This window comes from Macrobrachium rosenbergii, chromosome 47 (genome assembly GCF_040412425.1).
Source record: "Macrobrachium rosenbergii isolate ZJJX-2024 chromosome 47, ASM4041242v1, whole genome shotgun sequence".
Classification (NCBI taxonomy): Eukaryota; Metazoa; Arthropoda; class Malacostraca; order Decapoda; family Palaemonidae; genus Macrobrachium; species Macrobrachium rosenbergii.
Window position 1 is genome coordinate 45,286,964 of NC_089787.1, and position 19,180 is coordinate 45,306,143.

The window sequence follows — 19,180 nt, forward strand, 5'->3', positions numbered from 1 at the left end:
CTCATCACAAAGGTCTTTTAAGGAGAGAAGACTAAGACAAGCAAACTGACAGAACTCATGCTGTGTCACATTAGCAAATAAAAAACTAAAGTACATATATTATTATTCCTAAAATTAATTTTAGTATTGCCTGTACAAAGCACTTTAAGTAATGCAGGATCCCAAGGGAAGTGAAGAAATAAGTATTGTATTATAGAACTGGGTAGTATTAAGGATTGAACAATATTACAGGAATCAACTTCTCAACTTTGTCATGTAATTTCAAATTATTACTCTGAACTAGTTTAACCAGTCCACAGAGTCATTGTTAGGCTGTCACAGGGTTGCATCAGTATTTGTTTTTAGACGAGGGGTGAAAATTGGAACAAGAATTTGAAGAAGTTGAACTTCTCAGTAGGAGTAAACCAAAAACGCTTGGAAAAAAATTAAGAGGCAAAAGTAATACAGCAAGGGCCAAATAGGTGCCTTGCAATTCATAAACTGTTCTAATCAAGGTAGAAAGATTTAATATCGTTTTGTTTTTTATCCAGTTATTTATTTGTATCTGTAATTTACTAATGTGAATTGTGTATTGGTAAAGACTGTAAAAAGGACAAAAGGAAAGCAAAGAAAGAATATATTTACGAAGTTTAAGGACAAGAGAATAGCATATCTTTTATACATAATAATACAAGAAAAAAAAAAGTTAAATGTTGAAGCTGCCATGAATATGTAGACCTATATTTTACTGTGTGGACATTTCTGCTTGTTCTAGTTTTCCTTGATAGTTGTTCATTCTGTTTTATATAAAATTTGTTGGTGCTATAATTGTTTTCCATATAAAATACCTTTTGACTTGTTTCATATGAATGTGCATACAGTGCATGAAAACAATAAAAGTATGTCTGTTTGGAAGCTCAAGAACAGATTTTATTAGTCCTACAAGACTTGTATTTCTCTGTAGACATGAATGCTCTGTGTCCTCTGTAAATTTAGGTAATAATACAACTGGAAATTTCTGAGCAAAGAATATATAAATATTCTATATTAAATAAAGGAAGAGTCAGAAAAATTTAAAGACATGATGAATAAAATAATGCCAGAGTTTCTTGAAGACACTGGAAGAATAGTTTTGGTTTTATATTTATCAGCAAGATAAATGTTTTCATAATGATTTTATTTCTCAAGGAACTCACTTAATCAAGGATATCTTTCTACAACCAGGTGTTTATTACTCCTCAAGGATACTAGAATTATACAATTTTGATCTTTAGGGTTTATTGCATTACTTTTGTTTAATTTGTATTTTCAGTATAATTTGTGTTGTTGTGGCTATGGAAGGCAATAATTGACAACTGTGAGGGAGAAAACATGTTGGTACATAATTCCATCATTTATAGTGAACTGTATATTTTACAGATTGAAGACTCTATTAGGTCCATAGTAAATCGTTATGGTCGTAGATTATGGAGTCTTCGTGTTCTGCAAGCGGAAATTAAAATGACCATCCGCCAGACTCCCCAAGCCAAAACCCTCCCAATTAGGCTAACGTTATCCAATGAATCAGGCTATTACCTGGATATGCATTTGTACCGAGAAGTCACAGACAAGCTCACTGGACAAGTAAGTATTTTTGTTATATACAGTATTCAGGATTCATATAGATAGTAAGAAAGCAAGTTATTTTACAGAAGGATGCTATGTTTTTAGACAAGTGTATCGTAGTTTTCTGTGCTTTTGTTACTAAATAAGGTTATTGTTTTTAAACTGTAATGTATTTTTAGTACATCGTTGATGAGTTAGAAAAATGCCTACATTATCAATGAACTGTTTGAAAATTCTCTCTCTCTCTCTCTCTCTCTCTCTCTCTCTCTCTCTCTCTCTCTCTCTCTCTCTCTCTCTCTCTCTCTCTCTCTCTCTCTCTTTATGAATAAATATTTGTTAAAATTAATTTAACAGTAAGATTTGGCATTTTGTAAATAATTGGGAATCACCATACTCTCATATAATTATAGTTTGTTTTCCTATACATGTTCAAACTGTCTTTTGTATAAGATGTTATTTGACAAAGACAGAGAAAATAAGAATCTCAAAACTGAAGTAAGCTATCTCTAGGAGATAACTGATACTGGCTCACTAGTGGATGTCATTGTTTTGTTAGTGTTTATGAATAGTGGTTATACTTTTGACTGAAATTTAAGGTCATCGTTACCCTATTATGTTTCTGTCAAGCATACAGTATTTTGTTAGATCGGGGGCAGAGTGTACAATTCTGAGGAACATACTTTACCCTGTATGGTATACACCTGACCATCAAATTTTAAGGGTTTTTGGCTCATGGATTTTCATCAATAATTAAATGGAAGGCATTTTTCTTCTTTAATAGACATTCACAGAAGCCTACAAATGACTCGCTTAGGATATAAATGTAAAAATGGCTCAAGGTGCTTAGTATGCCATAAATACATAAAATAGTGTACAAATGAGACTATTTTACCACTTACCAACCACAGTTTATAAAATATGAATAAAATGGTAAAACCACAGACACAGAGTCTAGGTCTTCATCTGTCTCTTTTCCTTGATTTTTTCAAACCTTCGTATTTGTCTTCTTTGTAGTTCATCCCTTCTTATTATGCATTGGATCTCTCAGCATTGAGATCCTAGTCAATATTCCAGTTGCTTGACACCACATCTTGCCTCAATCTCTTCGTTTATATAATGATCTTCTAGCTACATTCTGGTCATGAATATTAGCTTTCTGTAGTCACAACTTTTCTTTGCCTGTTTCACAAGTATCAACCTCACCTCATTGTCTTCAAGACCCTCCCTGTAGATCAGAGGCTGACTCAGTGGCAAGAATTTGGGGATACCAACTCCAAACAGGCAAGCCTATATCTCTCCCCAGTCATCTGTCACTCTGAATAGAGAAAATATCCTTCAATCTCGCGTCTGCCTCCCCTTTCTAAAGGTCTCATTACTTGAGCAGTTGGTACATCCTGAACTGATGGAGAGTTCTGTTCTCCAAGTGAGGTCCTTGGTTATTGCCAACTCCTCATGCATTGAGATCTTGCTGGCTGCCAGTACGTTTTCTTTTCTTACATCTCAGGTGTTGGTTGGCTAAAGAGACACGTTAGCAGGCTTGGAGTTTTTCAAGTTTCTGAATTTCTCTAGTGGCTGCTAATCTATTTTGTCTATCAGGTCCTTGATGATAAATCACCGGTTTGAGTCCATGATGTCAGTGACTCAGAGCTCCCTCTGATCTGCAGAGGACTTCAAGCCTGAGAACTCCTTCAGTGTCACTTAACTCTTCTTTAATAATCTGAGCAACATTTGGAAAATCCTACCAAGGGTCAAATTGAAAGAAACATACTTGTATCTAAGTCTGTTTCTTGCCACTTTGTTATGGCTCGAAACCACTTAGGCATCTGAAAGTTCTACAATTATTCCTGTGTGAAAGCAAAGTTATAGTAAATGGTGTTGATGTAAATCAGTGGAATAAGCAAATTACTGTAGCCCTCAGAAATCACCAAAGTCAAGCACATGCACACATAATAAGTGATTACCTGGCTTTTGTTCGCCCAGGAATCCCGAGGGCACATGCACACACCTTACTTGTATGCACCTACCTGTTTAATGCAATTTTCTGTGACAGAAGCTAAGGGTCTTGGCCAGTATTTTGACCAAAGAGCTGTGTTATTGCAATCCACCTAATAAGACTAGTTATAGTCAAGTATATTGTAGTTGTTCCACTTGGTGATTTTCTAGCAATATTGAAAGAATATCTTTAAATTCCTTACGCAGCTTTTCAGTGAGCTCATAGACAGTTGCAGAATCAGAATGGTCAGCTGCAACATCATGCTATTGAATATGTTCAGGAATACTCAGATGTAAATGATCATATCTTACAACACCTTGCGTACCTATGCTACAAGCATTGCTCTTAAGATGAGTTTCAAAGTTTCATATAATTTTTAGGCATGGGCTTTTCCTGCCTTGGCTTGAAGGTACCCTTCTCTGCCTGAAGGAACTTCTAAATCTCTTTCCTCCATAAAATGCTTGACAACTCATGTGAAATATAAAACTGTTATTATAATAAAGTAGATTAATCTAACTCATTTGTCATGGTTGGCCCAGAGAATTTGTTCTTGAATAAAAGGTGGAAATTGGAGAAAGGCAAAATTGAAGAAATTGGACAGCCAGTGGAAAGAGACCAAAGGGAGTGGGTGAAAAGTTAAAGGCAGAAAGCAGTGCAGCAGTGCACCTCACAAGGCACTCACTAGGCAGTACCTTCCAAGAGAAATGCTAGAAATTAATGAAAGTTTTATTTACGAACTAATAAACCCATATTTAAAAGGTGTATGCCTCCTTTTCTTACAAACTGGTTTTACCTGATGACTGAGGAATAACATTTTATAATAAGGTTTTTGCCTGTATCTCTATGGTCACTTACCCTCCAAACAGTAACATTCAGCCTGCTTTTTTATTTAATGTAATTTTTCAAGTTAAACACTATTTTGTATGTTAAGAGGTTTTAAAATTATTAGAATTATTTGAAGAGAGAAGAAATTTGGCAAAGCAATGGTTTATTTTTACTTTTGCACATCATGTGCATTTGTTTTGATATCTTGTTATTTGGAATTTTATTTATAATTCTTTAACTGTTATTTTGCATTCTTATTGCTTTGTTAACTTTTGCTCAGAAATTCTTCACACTAATCAAATTGTGAATGACTGTCCTTCACGTGCTTTTCAGTTATTGCAGATTTAAGTAATTCATTCTCCTGGTTGGATGGGCTAGTTTTTTAAGGTGTTTCTATTTATACTTAGTGTGAATTAGTGTGAATTACGATAACAGTATTTGAAATGGATATTGTCAGGTAAAATTTTTGGAATTGGAAGTTGAAGCTCCTCCACGATCACCTTGTCACTTTTCGTCAAACAGCAGACGTTTCTCATCCCCAGGAAGAGGGGTATTCCCGGTAGCTGTTACTTATCACTTTGCTAATGTTGCATTAGATTCATTTACTAATGAAATGATGTGTCTAACAAGTATAGGTTTTTCATTGGTTTTGTCTAATGTGTGTTACAGATTAGTGTCAATTGATACTCTTAGTATTTGCAATGTTTCAGAATTTATGTATGCACCTACATGCATATCTATTCATATGTATGTGGGATTAAGGGTGTTTTTGTAAGTTTTACACTCATGCATATATAAATTTTTGTTTCTGCAAGTCATAAATGTCATTTTATTAAATCCTTTACAAATTTAGAAATACTTCCCTGTCATATTGAAATATATGCAGCCCCTGATAATAAATGGTTCAGATAAGCAGTGTATTGCAACACTGGAGCCCTTCAGATAAAAATATTTTGATATAGTGCATCAAGTGCCAAATACTATTTAGCACATAGGATTTTTTACACGTTAAAGCATGCAGTACTTTTGATTAATAATTGTTTTATAGTTAGAAATGTAATAACAATATTTGCACATATAGAACATATAAAAGTATACTAACGTGTTAGTCTTCAATAGTCTTATATATAACATCAAAGTGTGCAGTGGTAGGCTTATTACAGTATGAACTTAATGTAAAAATAAAGGTATGCATATGAAAAAACATTTTCAAACAGTTTTTAAAGAATATAGATTAGAACTTCTAATATTCAATTTATCTCCTGAACCAGGTTTACTTTAGAATTGTAAATTATGGCATTTAATGACAGGTATATTTCTGGATCGGGGTCCCGTGTCAGCCGGTGAAGTAATCCATTCAGCACTTATTTCTAGGTAATTCCGTTGCTAGATACCAGAGAAAAGCTAAATGTAAAGCTGGGGTTACTACCCCCAGAGCGAGCTCCAAGAAATGGAGTCGTATATGGTAAAGGGTGAGATTGTCACAATCATGGGACCCTGCCCTATATAGATTCCCAATGTCAAAAGTCCCAACGAGAGAGGTGCCGATACAAGCCCATGCACTACTCGTGGACTGTACACAAGGCAACACTAGCCACATTCCCTTTTAGCACACGATTTCGTTCACACGTAATTTTGTTGTGATCCTTATTTTGTGCTCTATTTTGGCATTTTTATGGCATCCTCACAAGGTGGTTCTTCAACAACTTGAGTACCAGTGTTTTATTGTTTTTTAGGCGGTTGAGGCTCCTTATTTTCCTTTAGTTTAATAATTAAATGGATTTATAACGCCCGTCTCGATCTCCTCTCACGGCGTCTCTTGACCTCTCTTGGTCTTGGGTCGGCATGTTTGTTTTGTGTTATTTATTAGTATCCCTTTTTATTTGGGATATTTTATCAATTAATGATTCCTAACTTTAGTGGGTTTGATTAATCTTATGTTTGTTCTGTACCCCTTTACTACGAGAAGTGCTGTTTAGCGTTTAGGCTACGAGCTACCCCCTCGGGCCCATTCGGTTTTTATCATGGCTTCATTACGAGAGTGATATTTAGCGTTTAGGCTACGAGCTACCCCCTCGGGCCCATTCGCTTTTTATCATGGCTTCATTACGAGAAGTGCTGTTTAGCGTTTAGGCTACGAGCTACCCCCTCGGGCCCATTCGCTTTTTATCATGGCCTCATTACGAGAAGTGATGTTTAGCGTTTAGGCTATGAGCTACCCCCTCGAGCCCATTCGCTTATTATCATGGCCTCATTATGCCTTAATTTTGTCCCTCACTTCTCTTAGCCTTTGGGGATCTTATTTTCATTGGTACTGTTACGGTTTTTACTTTGTTTTTATTATTTTGTGAATTTTGTGTTCCCTTCCTGGTCAAGTGCTGTCTTACTGTTTAGGCTACGTGGTTCCCCCTCGGGCCTATTCGCTTATTATTTTGGCTTTATTTTGCCTTGTTTTAGACTCACTTCTCTAAGCTTATGGGAACATGAATTTCATTGGTACATTTAAGTTTTGACCTTGTGCTCGGATGCTTTTGAATTTTGTTATTTTGGGTACTTTCATTTAACTGGAGGTCGGCCATTTCCCTTCACGTTCATGTCGTGTTGGGCCTGCCTATCCTCCTACATGTACCTTATAGAAAATTTTTGGCTTATTATGCATTATTTGAGTTATTAGTTAGCCTTTACCCCTCTCCTAGGCTTCCTTCCTTTGCATCGCCTCAGTTAGGTTAGCCTAGGGGTTGGCTTTAACACTTTTTCCCTTCGGGGAAAAATCGTTAAGGGAGGGACGATCTCGATCTGTACGTATGAGTTTCATGTCTGTGATCTCGTTCTGTACATATGTGTTTTATGTCTGGTGCTTCCTTTTGTTTGGTTTTGGCTTGGATATATTGCCTATGTCCACCCTCTCCCTGTTTCGGCTTTTCACTTAGGCTAATGTTCTTAATAAGTTAAGCTGGAATAGCGAGGGTTTACCTGCGTAGCCTATCCTAGTTCAATCCTTCTTTGGGTTGCTTACCAATGGTGACCGGGAGTGCTCTCCCCACTCCTGTTCACACTTCTTTTACCGACTATATATATATTATTTTGTGGTATCGAGAATCCCCTTCTCTCCCTTTTATCCTTTGCTCTCTCTCTCCCTTTGGTTTGTTTTCAAGGTTTGTTAACTTTCCAAGGCTTGAGAGCAATTTATCCTTATTTTGTGCTGTAGCCTACATCCCCTCCCTCTGCATTGATTGTTTGTCCCTCGGTGTGTCTGACCTTATCGGTTGGCACTCCACCTGGACCTGGAGGTGACCGGGAGTGCTCTCCCCACTCCTGTTCACACTCCTTTTACCTTTCTTTGCTCTCCTGGCCGTAGAGGTTTTTGCCCTTCCTCTCCTTTTCTCTCGCTCTTGTCGTGCAACACAGCTCACATAGCGAGGATCTATGAGAATCTCTGGGCGCCCGGGAGTGCTGTCCCACCCTGGTCGCTACTTTGGGTTACCAACCTCCTGGCCTATCCTTCCCCCTTCCTTTTACGTCGACTGTTTCCCTTCGTGGTGCTTCCTACATGTTCGCACCTCACTGTTGGGATCTCATACGAGGCCAGTTAGCGTTTTCCACCTAACTGTCTTCTGTTTTATTTACTTTCGGCGTTCCCCCTCCATTTTGCTACTACCTGTTCGGTGTTTCGTTATCTTGTTGGGCGCTCTCCTTGCTTACTGCTCCGGCGATTTTAGTGTTTAGCGGTCGGCGTTTTTTCCACCCACCGCTATCACTCCGTTCAGGATATCCTCCTCCGGGGGTTTTCCTCTCTTGATTCTGAGTGCGCCCACTTCCGAACAGTTCATAACCTTCCCACTTTGTTTGTTTCCGTCACATATTGTTCAAACATGGTCGCTTCGGAATGTTCCGTTGACTCTGTTTTTATGTCTATGAGTTTTGTCCTGTTAGCCCGGTTTTCTCTCTGGTTTTCTCCGGGGGTTTTCCTGGTCTGACTAGGCTAAGTCGCTGCTACGGTACTCTGCTCCGGCATCCGTTCCAGCATGCCCATTTCTCATATGTTTTCAGCTGGTTTTGTCGAGTGCAGGAATGCTCTGCTATCCTGCAACAAGCCAGCGATCACGGAGTCTATAGTTCCCATTCCGATGCGCAGTCTGTTTTGGAGATTTTATAGTTTGGCACAGAAGGTTATGAAGTACGCTATGCTCTCCCCGAGCAGACTTCTTGATGAACCCGTAGGTTTTATATATACCTGTCGGTTTCGTCTCCGCCAAACTCCACCTCATGTGACTTATTCTTGGCTCGGAAGGTTGTAAAGTATGCTATGCTCTCTCCGAGCAGGCTACTTGATGAATCCGTAGGTTTTATTTACACCAGTCGGTTTTATCTCCACCAAACGCCGTATCATTTGGCTTATTATTAGTCGTTTGGCACCCGGCAGATTGTGTTGTATGCTATGCTCTCCCGAGCAGGCTACCTGATGAATCCGTAGATTTCATATACACCTGTCGGTTTTACCTCCATCAAGCTCCGCCTCATGTGGCTTATTAATAGTCGCTCTTTCGGTGTTTGGGCTCTCTCCAGGCGAGATTCTCGGTGGATCGGTAGGTTTCATATACGCCTATCGATTTCCCTCCGCCAAACTCCGTCTCCGGGCGAGATTCTCGATAAATCGGTAGGTTTCATATAAACCTGTCGGTTCTCCGCCTCATGTGGCTTATTAATAGTCGCTCTTTCGGTGTTTGGGCTCTCTCCGGGCGAGATTCTCGGTGGATCGGTAGGTTTCATATACGCCTATCGATTTCCCTCCGCCAAACTCCGTCTCGGCGAGATTCTCGATAAATCGGTAGGTTTCATATACACCTATCGGTTTTCCTTCGCCAAACTCCGTCTCATATGACTTATTAATAGTTGCTCCTCTGGTGTTTGGGGTCCTAATTTTCCCCCTCCTGGAGGCCGGCCGCAAGTCTCGTAACTCTTCGCTTCAATTTAACTGTTTACGGAGAGTTTTCTGAAGACGTTGCGGCCTTCTGTCTCGTTCTCGAACCTGTGAACATCGTCCCGGAGCGATAAGTAGGTGCGAGAATAAATGAGGCAAACCTTTTCCGCTTAGCTCGGGATTAGGTGAGGCAAACTTTTCCTTTAGGGGATTCGTTAGCTTCTCATCCCTTTTCGACGGTTCCTGGTCTACCGTCCCTAATAAAATCAGTCAAAAAAGAACCTTTTTTAAACCAAGAAGACCCGCTCCGGGGCCCCCTCGAGGACGTCTCGGATCTCTAATCCGGTGCCGTCTACGAGTTTGGCCTCGTCTTCTGGAAAGGGACATGGCCCAAGTAAAGCAAGGCGGTTACCCCCTCCTTCCTTTGTTGAAGACTCTTTTACGGGTCTCCTTATAAGGAGCTCGATTTGAGGGTCATTGTCAACCTATCAAACTATCTATCTACCTCATGGTCCATGCCTCCCCTTTCCCAGGAGCTTAAATCCCAAAGAGATTAATCCCAAGACTCATTGTCAATGGATCACCTGTTAAATCCTGCTCCGTTCCGGAATTCTTTCGTTCCGGACACCTCCACCTCTTTTCCCCTCCAGTCTGGGGAACCTTGGCGCCTAACCCTTTATGCTTCCCAGCATGAAGGCACCCTCCCTATCGGGGTGTGGGCACACGGAGGTTGGTGGAATTGCATTTCTTCCCTTCCAGCCTGGTATCCCCTTATCCGGGTTTTACCAGACTGTCAGAAGGAGCATGGCATCTATCTGGCAGGATCCCTAAGTGAGCCCTCATCTTCCCTAGGGGCTGGGCACATCGTCTCCGTTGGGAACTCTAACGGAGTGGCAGGCGGAGAATTCCAAGTTCACGCCAGCTATGGGGTCTTACCGTGCTCTCTTTGAGAGCCCTGCTTCCTACCCCTTGTGCTCCAAATGTAGCCCCTCTTATCAACAGGCTTGTTTCGAAAATAAACCGCTGAGGCATTTCCAGGAGACAGATATCACAGATACGTTCACAATGAATCTTCTAACCCTGAACTACGCTTCTAATTTATTCAGCGTACAGCTCCCTAAGCTTCCGGAGTCAATTCCTGGAAGCTGAAACATGGTGTAAGTCAGGCTTGCCCATTCCGCCTTGAGCCGAAAAATCTTATGAACAGTTTCACCTGGAGAATTAATCTTTTCCCCAGGTGGGCATTGTTACGGTCCGTCCGGGGCTACTAATGTTACTCAGAGTCTCCGTTCTCGTGGGTGTCTACCTTACGAGCGGAAACAATCTGATCTTGCCGGGCCCTATCCCAAGTCCGGCAAGAAGTTCATGTAGTTCAAGAGCCCCCCTGCTCAGGCGGTGGTGCAGGCTCTTCAGGTTTCTGCCCCTGGACAGCCGTCAGCCTCTCACTCCCAGCCTCCACCTCGATGTGTGCGGGTTCAACCAACACATCAGCCCCTTGTAACACCCCCGTGTGTCTCTGCCTCCCCCATGTGCCTCCGCCGGAGTTTTCTTTGCTTCATACGAAAACCCAAGGAAAGAATTTTCACTAGACATTCTGCCAGAGGCTCTGACCCTCGGCGTTATCATAGGAGCAGGGAAGCATCCTGCTCCTCTCCGAGAAATTGGGAAGGCATACGCTTCAGGGGAGACAATCAAGCCTCCTCCCTGTAGTATTTCTCATATGGGTGGGAGGCTGTACCATTTTCGGGGCCACTGGAACTTCAGTCCCTGGGCCCAGAGTATAGTTATCAAGGCCCGGGGTGGAGCTGGACTGTTTGTCCCCCTCCCCCAATCAGGTTCAGTCAGCCTCCGGCCAGAGTTCTGGGGGTCTTTGTGAATGGCCTGTCAGGCTTTTTAGTCTGCCAGGAAGTTCCCTTCCACTGGAAAATTTTTCCAGGCGTGTCCCGTTTATTTTCCTCATTCAATGCGGCAAGTCTCGGTTGCTTACAGTCTTGTGGGTTCGGATCCTATGCTCCGTGGAGCCGTAACCACCTCTATAGACCTTTCCGGCGCTTCCTTTCACATCTTGGTTGCAGAAAGGTTCTATCCCTTCTTGGGATTCAGACTCAGGAGCAGGCGCGCCCCTTCAGGTTCATGCCCTCCTCAATGCAGCTCCAGAGTCTTTGCCAGTTTGAACAATACCGTAGTTCAACAGCTCCGGTATTAGAAGGTTATGCTAGCTGCATATCTAGTTGCCTGGCTCATTTGGGCACCCAGCGTCGGGAATTGCCTGAGGGTGCTGGTCATTATAATCGGTTTTCTAGAGTCTCTGGGCTTCTAAGTAAACAGGAAGGAATCCCACCTGATTCCGGAGGGTAGCCTTCAGTAGTTGTGAATCCAGTGGAAGCGAAAAGAGATAGCAAGGGCGACCTATCATTTCATCAACTCAAGCATACCTCTCGCCGTGCCCAAGAAAAGGTCTTGGGCTCTCTCCAGTTTGCTTCAGTGACGGTTCTCCTTCTGAAGTCAAAGCTGGAGTTTATAACCGGGGTATGGCGGAGTCAGGGACGTGTCTCCCTGATTCCTCCTGTTTGAATAGTGGCCTCCGGCCTTGCACAACTGTCAAGTGCTTATCGAAGTCAGTTCCTCTCCAGCTTTCCCCTCCGGCCTCAGTATTCCACACCGTCACCTCTCTGGGCGGGTGGGGTGGATATTTTTTGGCCCAATGAAGTACATGGAACTTAGTCGGTCACGTTCCGGCAGTTCCATATCAACGCTTTGGAGGGCTGTGGCAGTCTTCCTGTCCTTGGGAAACTTCTTCCTCCCAAGAGGTTTCATTTTAGGCTGGTTCTGAACAAAACAGCAATAGTGCGCTGCGTAAACAAGTGGGTTTGGACTCAAGTTGCTTCATTCAGGTTATGGTTCATTCTTCTCCATAACCAACAGACACAAGTGCCTCTGTCTACCACCCTTCTCGTAGGGGTCCAAAAGGTCACTACTTTTTCCCTATCCAGGGCCTCCCCCCTGGTGTCGGAATAGTCTTTAGACGGAGCGTCATTCAGGTAGTCTTGTCACCTTTTCCTGGACCTGTAAGTAGGTCTGTTTGCAACCCAATTCAGCCACAAACTATCAAGCTGTCACGTCTGGTATAAACTCAGCCTGCGTCAGCCCCCTCAAGTTCTGATGCCCTGGCTTTGTGGTCTTTGTGAATCTTACAGTTTAGGAGGAAACTGATATTGGTCCTGTTATTACTGTTTTCCTAAAATCAGTTAAGGGATCCTACTCTACTGCAGTATGGTTCTGCAGTTAAGTAACTAGCACTCTTCACATAGTTTTCGAAGCTACAGTAATGATGCGGCCGCATTGGCCTCGAGGAAAGTGTTTTGTTGGAACCAGACTCACAGGCTCTTAACTTTCATCCCTAAGATCTGTGTTTGTCTAAGACCAGTACTCCATCCACATTCGGTTTCCTGGTCTTTGAGTAATGTATCGGAGTTAGCTTCGGTAACCAACAATCATCTTGTTCTTACCTTTCCTTGTTGGGAAGGCCCAAAATTTTAATCAGCTTAGCTTCTAGTGTTAGTTTTCCTGTACTGTCTGCCCTGTCTAGCGGAACCAATCATTTTGGTTTCCCCTCATCAGGGGTAGTGTTGCGAATTCCTCACCCTAACTTTCTATCTACAGTTGAAGGTCCTCATTTTCAGTGGTCACCTTGGAAAGTACTCCCCTTTTACAAGGTCTGTTTCTGTGCCCAGTTTTCTCCTTACAGGCTTTTTTAGACAGGACCTTGCAATTTTGTCAGATCCTCTCTTTAAAAAAGGGGGGGGTTACTGTCATTGTGTCTGCTATTAGGCAGAAAGTATTTTCTTAATACAAGCCTATTCAGGTTCAATCCTCAGCTCATGATCTTAGACGGTGACCACTTACATTATTTTCGTTACATGAATTTAGAGGACCTTACTAATGTTCAAGGTGGAATTCTCCTAGTTTTCAGCGTCTCTATTTAAGTCTTTAATAGCATAAGAATGATGTTTATTTCTCTGTTATTATTTCACCGGCTGACACGGGACCCCGATCCAGAAAAGGATTTTGACAAAGGAAAAATCTATTTCTGGGAGGGGATCACCCGGTGACCCACCCTGTTTTTTCATTCTCTCCCTCCCATGGTAAACATCATTCTAGTGGGGTGGGTGCTAACATGGAATGCGGCTAGTGTTGCCTTGTGTACAGTCCACAAGTAGTGCATGGGCTTGTATCGGCACCTCTCTCGTTGGGACTTTTGACATTGGGAATCTTTATAGGGCAGGGTCCCGTAATTGTGACAATCTCACCCTTTACCATATACGACTCCATTTCTTGGAGCTCGCTTTACATTTAGCTTTTCTCTGGTATCTAGCAACGGAATTACCTAGAAATAAGTGCTGAATGGATTATTTCACCGGGTGACACGGGCCCCTCCCCAGAAATAGATTTTTCCTTTGTCAAAATCCTTTTTTTTATACGGATGCCTGCCAGCCTTTATCAGGGTTTATTTTTTTATTGTTAGAATATAGTCGAGTTTTAGTTGTTTTATAGTTCCAAATAAAATTCTTAGTAAGGTAAAATTATAAAAGCTCATTTTATGAAGTTATTGTTTATTTTGTTATGAATTTTGGGGAAATTAGTTTTCCAGTATGATTGCCCCCTAAACCCTCTTCATGATGGTCTTTTATTTGGGCAGGGAGTGTCCAAATTTTATGAAGCGTATGAATTAGGCATAATAAATGATAGATTTGCTTATAAAGAATATATACAAAAATTTAGAAAAATTACATTTTTATGTTTTTAATTATTTGGAATGAATCTTACCTACTTTTAAGTCAGCTTACATCTTTGCACCATTAGGTGCAATCGGCATCCAAATTAAAGAAAAGTAATGCTTGGTTAACTGGGATGGACTGTCTGTAGTCACCTGTTTCCCACCAGGTGGCATTTGAATGTTTATATTCTCGTTAGAATTTTTTCTGCCAGCCACATGATACAATGTGATTAGGCTGTGATATTTTTGGCCATGTTCTGGCTGATTTTCTCCTGTATACTATTGTATTTCTTCTGTCTTGCATTATGTCATCTACAGCAAGCAGAGATGGGCATTAGGTTTGCCAGGAATGAGTTTTGTTTAAACCATATATATTTGGTTGGGTATGATTGTCATATGGTGGGTGTTACTTGAGGGAGGAACTTGTGAGATTTTTCTTCTCATTGTGAAGAATGCAAGGAGTGGTAAGATGTGGGAGGCTGATAGACTATGTAGGCAGTTAGGTCTTGCCATAAGTCTGCTTCACCTCTTCCCATTTCTTCTGGTGCTGCTCCTCCCCCACTCCTTCATGGCCCTAAAGGTTTGATCCTTGTCTCGTTCCTTCTGCCCCATCTCCTGATGCCCCCTATGTGATTCAGTAGGTGGCCATCTAGAGAGGTTTTGAGTGCCTGGCAAAGCTTTGGAGCTGAAACTAGGATGGTGACGATTCTCAGCGAGGGATATGTCGTACCTTTTGTTGCACTTCCACCCCTGTTGGTGTCCCCAGTATCCTTCCCTGTGTATTTTCATCATGCAAAGAAGTTCCAAGTTTTTCAGGAGATCAGACAATTGTAACACGAGGCAATGAAGGCAGTTTTAGACAAGTCACCAAGGTTTTACAATTACCTTTTTCCTTGTTCCCAAGGCATCAAGGGAGGTGGGGGCCACAGTTGCTGGAGACCGGTGTTGAAAATCCCCAATCTCAAGAAGCTCATTTGTTTAACTCCCTGTTCCATGGAGTCATCCAGTTCAATCCTGGCAGCCAACTGGAAGGGTGACTGGGTGATTTTTGTTGATATGCATGACGTGTACTTCCACATCCCAATCCATCCTTGGCTGAGGGAATATCTGCACTTTGTGTTTAAAAGGAAGGTCTTTGGGTTCAACAATCTGGGATTTGGTCTGAGCAGGGCACCACAAATATTCATCCATGTTTTGGCCCCATTGGCAGGTTGCAATCATCTACTAAATCTGAGTTCTCTTCTCCTTGGACCACTGGTTAGTTCTTGCTGACCCATATCAGGCCATCTTGAGGCAGAAGGATTGTCTTAGGCATCTGGCTGTATCGTGTTCATTTCTATGACACACTAACTTAAGCATTGCACATGACTTAGATGTGAAAGAGGTCTTCCAATCTTTTGAGCGGGAGGCCTGCAATCATCCTATCAGTGTTTAGGATGGATTGTAGACATATTCTTTAAGTTTTTTTTTTACATTACTGTACTTCATTTTGAGACTGGATAAACCATTGCTCAAGAACTTAATTTGGATAAACCATTGCTCAAGAAATTAACTTTGAAGACACTTTTTTCTTTAGTTTTTGCTACCACAAAGCGTAATAGTGAGCTACAGGCTCTTTCTTGAAATGTAGGCTTCGCTCAAGGAGATTCCTGTCCCTTTTCTTTAATTTTTTAGGGCTAAAAATAGTATCAAAGTGAAAGCCCTCCCAGATTTGTAACTTTGCATGGTTGAACTTCTTTTGTAAGCAATGAAGAGGAAGCTTTGCTAAGTCCAGTTAGAGCTCAGAGAATTTACCTAGACAGACTTAAACCTTTAAGAGGAAGAGTTAAGAATTTATTTTGTGGTGTTAGGAGACCAAAGATTCCTTTGTCCAAAAACACTGCCCTTTTTTTTTATGTTGCTCAATTAGATTAGCCCACATAGTTGAATCCTGATCTTTTACTGCTTTTGTAGGTAAAACCTCATAATGTTTATGCCATAAGCACATCTTTTAATTTCCTTGAAAACCATTTGCTGAAGAAGGTTGTCAATGCATCCCAGTGGAGGTGTAGCTAAGTTTTTTCTTTGCATTATTTGCAAGACTATAAAAATTTTGTATGATAATTGTAAAGCCCTTAGTCCCATTATTAAAGCAGGGATGATTTTCTCCTGAGACAAGTATGAGAGTAATGTCCCTTTCTCTCTATTGGTAGTTTGTAAGGCGATCCCAGTGTTCAAGTTTTAGGGAGCATGGAGGTACACATTGGCATAAGGGAGCATACCTTTATCTGAGGGTAGTTGTCTGTATTTTGTACTGTCAGTAGTGGGCTTTCAACTCTGGCTCAGGAGCCACAGGTACTCTGCAGAATAAAGTCCTATTTCTGTGCAAGTATCCTCCAAAAAAGTCTCGCTACAAGGGCCTTACTCCCTGCTTTGGGTTTACTGTCTGGCAGCAACATTTGCCAGGAAGGATCGCACAACAGGAAAGAATGTTTAGAAGCCTTTCCCTTTTTTAAAAAAAAACTTTACCACTAGGTAAGAGTCTACCCAAAAAATTAACATTTTTATAATAAAAGTAATTATCTGGATATTTGCCTACTGTTAAAGTGGAAACCTACCAAGAAATCCCCACTTATATTGAGTGGTCAAGAAGAATTCTGACAAATGGGTGATTATAGACCTTCCATCCAGGTCAGCTAAGTATTATTCTTCTGTTTACAGTAATTTTGAATGCCTATCTCACCTAATGGAGTGAAGATGTAAGCTAACTTTAATAATAGCTAAGCATCCAAATAATTTTATTTCAAAAATCTTCATATTTTCGTGCGCATGTCTTTCATATCTACTAAAGGAGATTTCATCATTAGTCAATAATGCATAATTTTTACCATTTTTTCATAGATATTTTTAGTTTAAGTTGTTAAAGAAAATACTGTAGTTCAAGCTTGGAGAATTTCCAAAATACTATAAGTGAAAAATTCTGGAAAAATGTGCAAAGCATAGAACAGTTTGCACAATATAAATCAGCTAAGTGATGCCCATCCTCATAGAGCATAAGATTTCAGTGTGCCATCAAAGAAAATTCACCAAACAGGACAGGACAGAACAAAAGGTGCTGACAGACTCTCACTCTTACCATACTATTATAAAGTCATTGCAGTGTACTTAGAAAGATGGTTTCTCCTTTGATAGATCAAGTTTGAAGGTTTTGGAGCACGTCAAGGTCCACTACATGGTCTTCCGATATCTACGCCTTACATGACCAAGGATTATCTACAGCTGAAGAGATTTCAGGCTCAGACAAATGGCACAACATACGTTTATGACTTCCCAGAAATGTTTAGGCAGGCCTTGGAGAGAGTTTGGGAAGAGTATCTACGAGAGAGAGGTTAGCATCATAATAGTTAAATGTTACCCAAACTGAATCCTGTATCATCATAGATTTAATAGATTTTGTGCTACCATAAAAACACCATCAGTTTATCAAGTGCCAGCAATCATTTCATTTGAATTACATCTGCTGTTGGGAAAATGTAATTATCAATACTTTAAGTATCTGTCTTTTGTGACAAGAAATGGGTATAATTGCTTTTCACGGTTATGATTTGTGGTAAAGGCTACACACCCCAAGTTTGTTGAACACACTTCATGGTAAGCATACACAGGATGACCAGTTGGATAATGTCTTAAGAAAGAGCAGAGATTGGGTGTGTGTGTTTGTGTAAGAGATTACACCTGAGAGTGCTTTTCAGGGGTATGAATTGTGGTATAGAGTATTATATCCCTCTGTGTTCGTTGAGCACTCTCCATAAAAAGCAGTTACAAGATGACTGATTAGGTAATGTCTTTAAGGAAGAATAGAGAATGGATGTGTGATAGAATGCCTATGAAATGTTGAAAGGAGCAGATACAGGATCATCGGTAAGTAATATAATGTTTATGAAGTGATTAGAAAAAAAAGTGTAAAATTTGTTTAGAGATGAGTATGAAATCTATGCCCCTTGGTTTTGATTAATAACTGTTCAAAGTTTTACCACACCAGTAGCAATAAGAAAAGATCCATCAAAGAATCAAAGAGTGCCAGATATCAATAAGTTGAGATTCTTAAGCTTCCAGTGGGATCTTAGAATGTTATAAGAATACCAATTAAAACAGTGACACATTGGTAATGATTAAACCTGTGAAAGGTTCTCAGAAGGAAGGGATAAACCAATGCTTCTAGCTCATTTTGAGATTAGGTGAAAAATTTGTTAATATTTGATATGTTTACAGAAGAATTCCTTTTTTGTACATTTTTCAGGCGGAGGAGAAGTCCCTGGTGTTCTTATGAGCACTGTAGAACTTGTATTGGATCAAGATGATAAACTTATTGAGGAGAAACGACTTCCTGGTGAGAACAATGTAAGTTGTCCCTATACAGTCGACCCCTGGTATTTATGGGGGATGCGTACCACAACCCCCCACAAGTAGCTAAAATCCGAGAATACTTGACACCCCTCCAAAAATGTTTACAACTGCCTATTTTGATAGTTCAAACACCAAAAACCCATGTAAAAATGCTTATACCTGAGTGTTTTAATAGTTTTATCACAAAAAGTGCATTTAGTCACAAAAATATGAAAATACAGTAATTAGTGAATATTTCGCTATGAAAAATACCAGAAATAGGTGAATTTTCTGCAAATAATGTGTATGTACATTCCACAGCAAAATCCACGAATAGGTAAAGCCACGAATGGACAGGGGCCACTGTACCTCATTATTTTTTCATTCCTGTATTTGCTGTTAAAATATTTCCGGTTTTTTCATCCTTACATCTGTCTGTGCCCTAAGGTTAAAGTACTTTGAAAAAGCTGTCATTTTAAGAACTTTGAAGATAAAGTCTTCAGCAACAATATATAATTTGTGTGTGTTGGGGATTAAATTTCATTTGCAATGGATTTAAGGGTCAGTGTTATACTTGAAGACCAATGATTAAACATTACTTTAATTTTGAACCTATCAAATTATATGAGCAAAGACTTCACATAGGCATTAATATTCCACAAATGAAGTCATTGAAGAGAATGAGGTCAAGATCAAGATCATAGGCAAAAGTTAA

General features: G+C 40.5%; 1 protein-coding gene across 14 annotated transcripts in view; it reads left to right on the forward strand.

The window, feature by feature from the left end:
• ACC (acetyl-CoA carboxylase) overlaps positions 1-19,180 on the forward strand; it is a 183,557-nt gene that overhangs the window by 113,520 nt on the left and 50,857 nt on the right. For 8 of the 14 annotated variants that reach the window (XM_067090785.1, XM_067090781.1, XM_067090779.1 and 5 more), the window contains 4 exons: positions 1,399-1,602; positions 4,860-4,961; positions 17,272-17,467; positions 18,380-18,480. In XM_067090785.1, coding sequence (XP_066946886.1) covers positions 1,399-1,602; positions 4,860-4,961; positions 17,272-17,467; positions 18,380-18,480 — 603 coding nt within the window. The remainder of the gene's footprint in view (positions 1-1,398; positions 1,603-4,859; positions 4,962-17,271; positions 17,468-18,379; positions 18,481-19,180) is intronic. The other 6 variants (XM_067090789.1, XM_067090787.1, XM_067090778.1 and 3 more) reach the window with 1 other exon arrangement.